This window comes from Carya illinoinensis, chromosome 5 (genome assembly GCF_018687715.1).
Source record: "Carya illinoinensis cultivar Pawnee chromosome 5, C.illinoinensisPawnee_v1, whole genome shotgun sequence".
Classification (NCBI taxonomy): Eukaryota; Viridiplantae; Streptophyta; class Magnoliopsida; order Fagales; family Juglandaceae; genus Carya; species Carya illinoinensis.
The window spans coordinates 2,371,076-2,382,623 of record NC_056756.1 but is presented as its reverse complement, the minus strand read 5'-3'; the positions used below and the strand labels follow the sequence as shown (position 1 = coordinate 2,382,623).

The window sequence follows — 11,548 nt, the reverse complement described above, 5'->3', positions numbered from 1 at the left end:
TTACAAACATCCGAACGTACACTTTACATTCGAACTCTACTCACTTAACATTCGAATTAACGTCCGAACGTCATGATACAAACGTTCGGACATTATTTCATTTTCGTTGGATTCGAGATTCGAACGTAACGTTCGCACGTATAAACGTTCGAACGTTTACATTATACGTCCGAACTATAATCAACTAACGTTAGCTTTTCTCGTTCGGATGTCAGCTCCTCCTTTTTACGTTCGAACGTATAATTTTAAGTTCGAACGTTATATTCTGTGACGGATTCTAACCGTCACAGAAAATCATACGTTCGAACATTATTTCAAACGGCACATCTCCAACCGTCACTAAAAATATTTTTAGTGATGCTTGTACAGTAAACTGTCACCAAATGTAATCCATGACGCACATTACGTGACAGTTGTTGTGACGGTCAGAAACCGTCACCAAATATATTTCGTGACGTTTTTTGCATTTCTTGTGACAGTTTTATCTGTCACTAAAACCTATTTTTGTTGTAGTGTCTAGACTTATCTCGGGTTTAGTCCATCATTTTTTAATTGCATACCATACACGTTCATCTAGAGATTCAAGAAATTTTATTGTACAAACTTTCCAATAAGCATAGTTGTTCCCATCAAAATGTGGTGGAATTAATGACAACATGATCTATAGCGACATATATCACACTCAAATGAGTGAACCACTTTCTGATACCAATTAAAATTACCCAAATGTTCATGTATTATAATAATAAGATCCACCAATTCACTCAAAAAACTAGTTAGTCATCAATCGTTCAATTATTTAATAATAAAGTAATAACATAAAGTAAATAAATTGCATGATATCAAGCTTGCTAACGAAGGAAAACCTTTCAAATAACTCTTTAAAGGTAAAAACCTTACGGGACAACCAAATCCAAAAAAATCAATTTTATTATTTAAAAATCAATTACAATTAAGTTTCAATTACAAAACTTTTATCAATTGACACTGTTACTTGATCAGACAAATAACCTATTTGTTTTTACCACAACAGCAGCGAGAACTTCTAACAATCTTCAAATATTGACTTTTCTTTTGAAACTTTAGTGGCTGAATCAAGATCGCTCAATCTTAATCTTAGATCAATGATCACACTCTTTGAGAGAAACAATATAAAAATTCTTCATAGAGTTTTCTCTCCAAAATAAGCACTAGGAAAGTGCTCTAAAAATTATCCAAAATTGAGTTTTTACAAATCCTAACCAATAGGATCCCATAAGTAAACAAGCTAAAAACAGTTTGAATTACAGTAGAATTCTGTTGACGGAGTGACTTTGTTGCGATGGACTCTTCTGATAAGATACTGACACCTGTTACTTAATCTTCTCAACAATAGCAATTTCCTATTCAAACTCTTCTCTGGATAATTATAGAATTCTTGTAACTCAGTTTACTCTCTCTTGGCTTATTTAAAACAATTCTTAATAACTTTTAGATAAATTCAAACTAGTTATAGATAAAGTCAAAGTGTTTTACAATTTTTTATCAAATTACAAAACTAAAAATAAGATGAAGTCTATCATTTTAGTCACTTAGTCCTATCCAAACCTATCAACTTAGTCAAACAGTCTTAACCAAACTCTTGCATCTATAATCTCTCATTATGGTAGATTGGTGACAAACTCTTGCATCTACATATATCCATGCACATAGATATAATCCTCATGATCGATAACCGAATTAATGCCATTCGACTTTCGATTGATCATCTTTACTTGTAAAAACGAATATATATATATATATATATAACTTGCGCTTACGAGTTTTTAATTAATTTTCGACCCACAAATTAAGTTAATTCATGTTCACGTACGGCATGCATGCATGCATCGAGATAGCAGTGCTCGTCTGGTCATGACCAGTAGTAATGTTCAATAATGCAATTTTAGATCTTTCACCATATATAATTAGCTAGGACCACCCGATCGAGTTCACCAAGAGTTCGCAATCAACTTAAGTTACATTGGACATTATATAGCATACTCAATTCTCTTGATGACTTACAGCTAAGTGCATGATCGACATATATCTAATTAATTAGTTGCTTTCATAGTTTGAATAACAATAACATGATCAATACGGTACTTAATTGATACCTAGTTATGGTACTGTATAGAACTTTTTCAATAAAAAATTAAATCTTTCTTAGAAACTGAAATTATACCTAAAAATTTCTGTTATATAATTATGAAAGTACTTGAACCTAGCATTTAATATTTCATTATTTTCAATAGAGTTCTTTCAACCACTTACTGTTATTATCTTATAGAATATATTTTCAACTATAATTAAAGCTAGCTAAACATGTTAGTACATGACACTTTGCCATTTTCCTTCATGAGTAAATTTCTTTTAACATTTTTCTTGTAATTAAAGCTAGCTAAACATGTTAGTTTTCTGCTGGCTAGAGAGAAAACACTTGCCTATCTTTGATTCTTATAAACGCGTGTCATAGATATTATATAATCCCAAAATCCATGACATAATTTCCACACAGCACTAATGGTGGCTAGGAAATGATAAAATTACTGAATTTCGTGTCCATACCCTAATTACTTATTTGCATATTGCCCCAGGCATTTATAATTTCCCTATATATCATGCATTCCTCTGGCTCTACCGTCATGCAAGCTAATTAGCTTTTACTTTGCATTACATACGAGAAACCAATATGCAGGGACTCATGATCATGAGAAACATTTCCCCAGCAATAATATTTGTTTTTGTCCTGACCTTTGCCTTCGTCCATGAATCCAGCGCCCAAAATTCACCACAAGACTACGTCAACGCTCACAACGCAGCTCGAGCACAGGTTGGAGTCGGACCTATTACTTGGGATACTACCCTTGTGGCATACGCACAGAATTATGCTAATCAACGTAAGGGTGATTGCAGACTCGTGCACTCGGGGGGCCGTTACGGTGAGAATCTTGCATGGAGCAGTGGTGACCTCTCGGGAACGGCTGCCGTTAACCTTTGGGTAGCAGAGAAGGCCGACTACAACTACAACTCTAACTCATGTGCTGCCGCCCGCCAGTGCGGCCACTATACTCAGGTGGTTTGGCGCAATTCTGTGCGCCTTGGCTGTGTTAAAGTCAGATGCAACAGTGGCGGAACCTTCATCATTTGTAGCTATGACCCCCCAGGCAACTATGTCGGGCGGCGGCCTTACTAATTGCAAGCATGCATGCATTTACGAGTTTAATTTTAGAGGGTGACCTTAAATAAGTGATCATGTAATATCAATGGCACCAAATTACTCTGAATAAATAAAGTGAAACTCGTGAAGTAATATTATATATGAGGAGGTCATGCATCGACTTAATTCGTTTGCCCCGCGCCCCCCGCCCCCCCCCCCAAAAAACAGCACCAAACAAAACAACCAACTTTTGGCTTCTTTCCGACTATACATGGATATTGCGACATCTTAATTTATACGCCACAAAGTGCTTAGTTCCACGTCAAAATAATACTATACAGTATACCACTATTTTCCTTGCATCTCATTATATATAAATGATGTGTCGCATTTATTACTATTTGATAATAAAGAAATACGTAATAAATTATGATCATTTAATAATAATAAATATATAATATCTTACTTAATGAGATGCAAGTAAGATAATAATATGGTATATAAAATTTTTCATTTTGAGTTTATCACTGTTATATGCATCATGTTGATCATTGATTTACCACATTGATTTCGGCCAATAGACAGTTGAAGTCCGATTAATCCAGTTTGTTGGGATTAGAATAGTTGGTCATGGTCTCGACTCAGAGCCCAAAAACTGTCTAAAGTCCGCTTCTTAGATAATAGCCACTGAGCGCTCCACTTTTAAGAAATAACCACTCACTGATCATAACTATCTAACCTATCTTAACACATAGTAAGTATATACCAATGTTCTCTGAAAATCTTATAAAAAGTCACTCTGTAAGATGGAAATAGGATTGATGAAGCGAAGAAAATACTCTCTCACTCTCTCTTAAATTTCACTAGAGATAAGAAAAGAGTCATGGCTAACTTAATTATTGGAGTTGTCCGGTCTGGTCCTTCAAGATCCGTTACGGTCCGGCAACAATTTACTTGTTTTACAGGAGGAGTTCAAACAGAACGTGAGAAATGAAATGGTCAATATCCGACCATATTCATGTTGACATTGATCTCCTTTAACCGAATAACGGAAAAATGAATGAACAGTGATTGAATTCATAATGGTATCCCTTTCTCTATTTTATAACTCTATACTTGAAAACAAACATGTATTTGTTATTGACAATCATAGCCCTGCACATCAACTTGAAACCATTTTTTTTTTAAATTTTATGTGTAATTATTTTTAAATATTCTTTGTACATTCCATTATTATGATTGGATGTATAATTTTTTTATATAAAATAAATATTTTAACCAATTATATTAAGAGATTGTGTAAAAAATATGAAACAATGACTGTACGAAATATAACTCAATTCTTTTTGCTCCACTTAGACCAAATATATGCATGTTTGACGAATTGAGGTATTAACACAAATTATCATGTAAGATTTTAACATGATAAAAAATATGAAAAAATAACTGTACGTAATAAAATTCAATTCTTTTTATTCCACTTAGACAAAATATATGCATGTTTGACTAATTCAGGTATTAACACAAATTATCACGTAGGATTTTAACATAATTTGTGGCCCTCAATTGTAGGCTCATTGTCTTGGCTAATTGATTTGATCTACCTGTGAGAGAAAAGTACTGTTGTAAGACATGATGGATTTGTATTTGTTTTGGTAAAACATAGAAAAACTTTAGATGGCGGGTACGTTGTGATAATTTATTTAAATATTCCTTAAATTATGTGGAAGGATGGCTATATTTAATTATAGCTATCGCCCGGCCTATATATCCTGCTCTAGCTCCGCATGAGTACTTTATTAACTTCAGGGAAAATCGAGAGGTCAATCGATCTATAGCGTGATCACAGGCCTATTAGAAGGCGTAATTAACACGATCATGAAATTAATTGGCACGTAAAAAAAAAAACTAAGCAAGAAGTTTTCCTGAAAAATGGGGGGAATTAATTGTAATCCTCTCAAATTAATTATAATAGGCCGCCGGAGATCCCAATTAGTGGTAATTAGCTATAGTGTCACCCTTGGTCATTCTTTTTTAGACAATTTTCTTTTCTTTAAAAGAATCTATATATCTTTATATACTAGTAGAGGAGCAACGTGCGATGCACGTTTGCTTAATTGGGTTTGTTATTATTTTAGACAAAAATAATATTTTTTATAAAAAATTGATGGTAATAAAAAATTTGCTATGGATGGAAGGAATAATAAATTTTACAAAATTTTTTAAGATAAGTACAGTGAATTGGAGGATATTAATTAGATGATAGCACAAATAAGAAAAAGTAAAAGATTAATTTCCAATACAACAAAGGGATTTGATTCTATTTGTAGATTTGCCAAATTTGTTCAGAGCAAGCTTAATTGAAGTTGAGCAAAAAAAAATTAGACATTGTATCACATAAAACGACATAAACAGGGTGCAAAACAACCCTACACCAACATCCACTGCACTAAGAACCAAGTGTGTCTACTTACAAAACCACTCTGTAAATTTACTCCATCCAGACAATACAACAAGCCAACCATACTAAAAATTTTAGAAAACCAAACTTCTTCATCACAGATACCAAAAGTTCGACCATCAATCATATCATATTATTATATCCATCCAATCTAAGTAATATACATAGCAGCCGGTTGGAGGAATAAAATAATTCTATAGAAATTATTTTTGCAAAAACAGATAACAGTAACATCTTTGAAATGGAAGATGACATTATCATTTCATAACAATATGCACTAAAACTTGGAATAGATTCATGAAAGTTAAGTTGAAAACGTTGAATTGATGATAAAAACCAAGACAAAAGCTCTTCAAAGATACATTCTAAACAACACAAAATAAAACACATTCTTTACAAAAATTGAACATACAAAATCACTATTCAATTTGCAAGCTCTTACCGTGAGAATTGCACAGCACATCCAAAATGACAATTTTATAAACACCATTCTTTACATAAATATTATAAGGTTTGACATCTAGGTGAGAAATTTCTCTTTCATGTATAAACTGCAACGATTTCTGAATGCAATCCTGTGCAATCTTGTGACCTATACATATGAAGAGAATAATAAAATACTCATAAAGAGCAGGAAAAATCTATCATAATATGAAAAAGAAAAATTGTCGTGAAAATAAAAAACTTACCAAAAATAACAAATTGGCTAAATAACAAAAATTTCACTATCTCATTTATTTATTTCTATAAGTACTTATATATCATTTATTATTTATAAAGACAGAAAATCATATCTTTTCTGAATAAAAAAAATCATCCACACAAAATCATATCTAATCATGAAAAATATTAGCATATTACTTACTTCCACATCTCTTCCATCATAACTCGACCTTCTCAATGGTTGGCAATAACCTCTCATCAACAAATTATTACGCAGATGAACTTTTTGATGAAAATTGATTAATAGACTGTAATGCATATAAACAGAAATCTTGACGCCAATAGGCATTAATTCAAATTCAATAAAGTGCCTAGAAATATATGTGGATGTAGAAACTGGATAAATTAGATAGGATAGCAAAGTAAAGACTCAAAAGTAATTAGAATTTGTTGCTAAACTACCAACTGAAACAGCACAATGTTAAAGACATATCATGAATTCATACAAGTAAACTTTCACCCTTTAAGCAGTCAATAGCATCCCCAAGAATAGAAACTCTATCCAGTTTTGGGAAGCACGACCGTTTGCTCTGAAAGCCAGAAACAATGAGATATTTCAAAAACATGGTGAAGATTTGAGGCTATCAAGGCATTCATTGGCCTCTTTTATCATAATCTTAAATAATTTACGGATAATTATTGAAGTTAACAACAGCAATACCTCAATAAAAATGTCACCAACTCAAGATTTAATGAGCTTGGTTAAGAAATCTAATATGAACCCACTTCATGTCATGCCTATGGAAGTCCGCAATTAAAACTTATTAACTGGATGTTTGCTATATTCTTGACATAGAACATACAAGTGTGCAGAATATTCTCTAATGAGAAGATAAAAAACAGTTTTAAAACACATTAAACAAAGAAGAGTACCATATATTGCATGAAAGGATTCTGATCTACCTTATAACTATAATTTTGAAATTTATCAAAAAAAAAAAAAAACATTAAACAAAGAAGTGTTTACCAACAGCAATTTGTGAGCTTCACGAAATCTATAGCCCTGAACCAAGAACATGTATGCCAACTGAAATTCAAAACAAAATCTTCAGAACAATAAGAATGAAAAATCAATCATGGATCGGTACAGATGCAGAGATAATATGGGTAGCCCTTCATGAATGTGATGATGAGTATTTAAAATTAAATATTAGAAACACATTCCTTCTGCACCAAGGTGGATGACACATTCCTTTTCTGAAGTTTCTGTCGCAATACTTTTGGAGATATGGTAAATGGGCCTGCCTAAAATGAAGTTAGATCCTCAATATGGTTATTGTTGTTATCTGTTTGTTAGGCCAAACAAAACAGTGTGAAGAAAAGGTATAAACACAAACAATTGCCAAACTAACTCTCTAGGAAGTAATTAAATGGAATAGGCAATGTGTCTTCCTAAATAGAGCTGCAGCATCATGGTTCTCATCTTGATAATCCTTAAATCCTCTCTGCATCCCCTCTCGCCCCAACACACATGCTAAAGTGGAAGACTGAGTGGATAAAGTTAGTAAATGGAAGCCGAATGACTTAAGAGTTGTGAAAGACCAAGTACATCACCACATGGTCAAGCTAGTATAAAGTAACCCAAACTTATGCTGAAACTTCTTCGTTTATAAAATGAGGGAACCTCACTCACTCTTGTTACCTACCAGAAACAACAGAGCATATTTTGGAAATCAACCAAAAAATAAAATATTTCCCTTGCATAACCATCTAGGTTAACTTACAAACGTTGCGTCCCATTTAACTACACGTAGGACATTAATGGAGCTAATAAAATAATTCGATCATGATTTTGTCTTTTCCCTCAAAACCCATTTATGGCATATTATAGAAGCTTTCGAATAGAAGATCACCGAGCAATAAATTTTACCTTTTTTTAATCTCTCTGAATTTTTAGAGAAGAATATAGCAGCATGGGTTACTTTAAAAAATTAGGATATGGTCAAACTCACACGGTATATTGGTGGCACCTGTGAAATACAAAACCAACTTTGTTGGGCCACTGGCGCAACACCCTCTGCCTGTAAACCAGTAATATATAAATATAGTATAAGAGTGAAAAAGGGAAGCTTTAATTAAATAAAGCGCACACAAAGAAGGAAGAGGCTCGTGAGAAATGTTCTCAATTTAATTTTTTGTACCTGGCCATTAACAACGGCTCCAATGGTCAAATACCAAGCAGTTTAGGTGGTCATTCCCAGCCCAAGGAAGGACCAAATCCTGTAGTTGTGGAATGAGGGTATGAACACAATGGTGGCACAGCAAGTTCCAAAGATATATGTCCATGTTCTCTTGTCCAAATGGTCGTCTATGTAGTATATATTACTGTATAATTAATCCCACGTAAAAGCACAAATTTTTAGTCATAAACATAACCCAAATCTTATTATCGCCTTGAAACTACAAATCCAAAGGCAAAGATGGAAAGCCAAGTTTGAGAGAAGAATACCTTGCACAAGCTATGAGCTGGATAACAGATCCAAAGAGGAGGAAGGTACAGTTGAAGGCCAACCCAACGGCTTTCCAGTACAGGCCAAGTAAACCATAGAGCACTTCAAACCACTGTCCATAGATACACAAAAGAACAATTCATTTTTTTTTTTTTTGATACTCAAATTCAAATAAATTTGAGTTGTATGAAATTGTACAGTGTGACGGTGTTCTTGAAATGCTTACCTGGATGACATGGTTCTTCAAGCTAGGATTCATTTTCTCCTTTCGGCTTCGGTACTCGACGTATAGAATACTGATAAGATAAGCAGTCCAGCTTCCAAGCAGACCAAAAAAGACCTGCAGTATAATCCCTGAAAGCATACCCATTTGAGAGAAAGAGTATGGCAGCGTTAACAGAATGTGAGCCACCTGTAAAACCAAAATCAAAACCAAAAACCAAAATCAGTAAAATCTTTCTCTGATAAAACTGATTGAAAAAATATTTTTATGAATCCAACTTATGACTTGAATTTTTTTTCCCCAGCTGAACCATGCATCATAGACAGACCCACCATGCCAGATAAAGCTTTTGAGGCCCAAACCCGACTCGTCTACCTTCTCTTCCTCTCTGTCATCACGCTCAGTCAAGTTGAAGCTCGAGACCATGGCCTCCTCCGCTTGTTTCTGAGGTAACATTTCTTATAGACGAAGGGAAACTTTGAGTTGGACTCCGCGTAGAAGAACAAGAGCCAGTAGTTGTTTCTTGGGGCTTGATTCCTGGGCTTTGAGAGTCGAGATCTGACAAAAAAGAGCACCTCTTGTAAGGGGGAATTAAGGAGGAACTTTTGCAGGACAGTGAGCACTGGAAATTGCAGAGGCTGTGGTCGAGACGATGGAAACAGAGGGAGAAAGAGGCGTTGGGTCCAGGTCTCACAGCTTCGATGCTTTGGATTTCAGCTAAACGAAGAGAAATGGAGGGTTGCGAGTTACAGAAAGAAAAGAGAGAGAGTTGCGAGGTAGACGAATAAAGCTTGAGAATGGATTTGTGTGGTCTAAAATTATTCTGTAAAAATATCACTGACATAACGTCACACCACGTGACAGTAAAACATCTCACCCATTCCCAAAAACAAATAAAACCCAACTGCACGGCAACAAATCGATATAAATCAAAGGCAGAAAAGTCAGAGAACAAATACACGGAAACAAAAAATGAAAAGTAAAAAAATTACTGTTTCTAACACTGTAGCACGCCCATCCGCACTTTTAATATATAAGAGATATATATATATAACGTGGATATCAAATAAAAAATCTTATTTTAATGATTTTTTATTATTTTTTATTAAATTTAACGCTGTTCATTACATAAATCATAATAAAATTAACGTTTATTGCTTTCTTGTGTGATCTCGGCCACTAACTTTTATTTTAGTATGCGTGCATGAATCATTACTCATGTAATTACTCTACCATCCTAAGGCCAAACAGGTACTTTACGAACGACACGAATCACTAAGCTTTGAAATCACTCTACAGCTGCATCGTACTTGTCGAGATCCCACGCGACGTGGAAAAGACGATCCAATCATAAACTATTTTAAAATCCATCTCAACCAATTGCTTTCTTCCACACCTTCCTACGAAATGGTGCAATTGCCGCCTCCTAGCCGTTACCACTTTTTTTCGCCATTTAGCCCACTTTCTTCCCCTCGAAAAATTTCTAACTCCGCTAGTCATACATCCCCCTCCCTCTCTCTCCCCTTAAAATTTCTTATTTTTTTAATTTTTTTATCTCCCTGATCAATTATAAATAAATTCATAAATTTTAAAAAATTTATGCACCATGCATCAATTTTGAAATTTCTATATTAATGATAATTTATTTATAAGGCATATTATATATATATATATATTCTATTATAATAAAGTATTACTTAATTGTGAATAGTAATTTTTTTCCGTTAACTCCAAAGCCTTAAAGACTTTAGACCATTTAACGTGTAGATTCAATGTAAAATTTAATAAAAGATTATTTTGTTATTATTACGTGTGTATGTATATATATATATATATATATAATACCACTTAGTGTTTAAGACATAGCTGAATTGCTTCTGGACTTAACGTGGGCTTGATTTGTTTGATGAGCTTAAATTTTTACAAAATTAATAAGTGATTTTATGTTGGAACCGAATTCACGTGAGCTTTATTTTTATTGGACTTATTTTAAGTTAGTTTTATTCCGTTGTAGGCCTTGTCTTAAGTCTCAATATTTGTATTTGCATAAATAATAGTTTTATTTAAGTTATATTATTAATTATTATCCTACTGCAACTAAATTTAGTAATAATGATAGTAAGAAATTAAAAATTATTTAAATGAATTAGTCTATTTTGTTAAAAACTAAAAATTACTTAAGTCAATTAAATAAACGTGATTTGTATGTTGATCATATCCTAGCATATGTATATATATATACACATATACTAGATAATGGTGCAATGTTCGAGGCACGTTTGCATGGTTGTATGAGAATAACTTAAAAATAACATCTAGATAAAATAAATAATCTGATCTTCAAAAATAAAAACTATAATATAACATTTGAAATCTTAGAATGTTATCAAATAAAAATAATCCATTCTAAAAAATATATAGAAATATAGAAAAATTTGTAGTCTTTATATTTAATAGTTAAAATTTGATAAGAAGTATCACATCTCATTTGGTATCATTCTAATGCCTCTAAA

The 11,548-nt window shown here is 33.1% G+C and overlaps 1 protein-coding gene and 1 pseudogene across 1 annotated transcript; one reads left to right on the top strand and one right to left on the bottom strand.

Annotated features, from left to right (window-relative positions):
• Positions 1 to 2,641: 2,641 nt before the first annotated feature.
• On the top strand, positions 2,642 to 3,338 carry LOC122311033 (pathogenesis-related protein 1-like). Its single transcript, XM_043125378.1, has one exon. The coding sequence runs from the start codon at positions 2,711 to 2,713 to the stop codon at positions 3,212 to 3,214; it is 504 nt and encodes a 167-aa protein (XP_042981312.1). The 5' UTR covers positions 2,642 to 2,710; the 3' UTR covers positions 3,215 to 3,338.
• A 2,821-nt stretch (positions 3,339 to 6,159) lies between these two features.
• LOC122309339 lies at positions 6,160 to 9,607 on the bottom strand (annotated as a pseudogene).
• Positions 9,608 to 11,548: the final 1,941 nt, after the last annotated feature.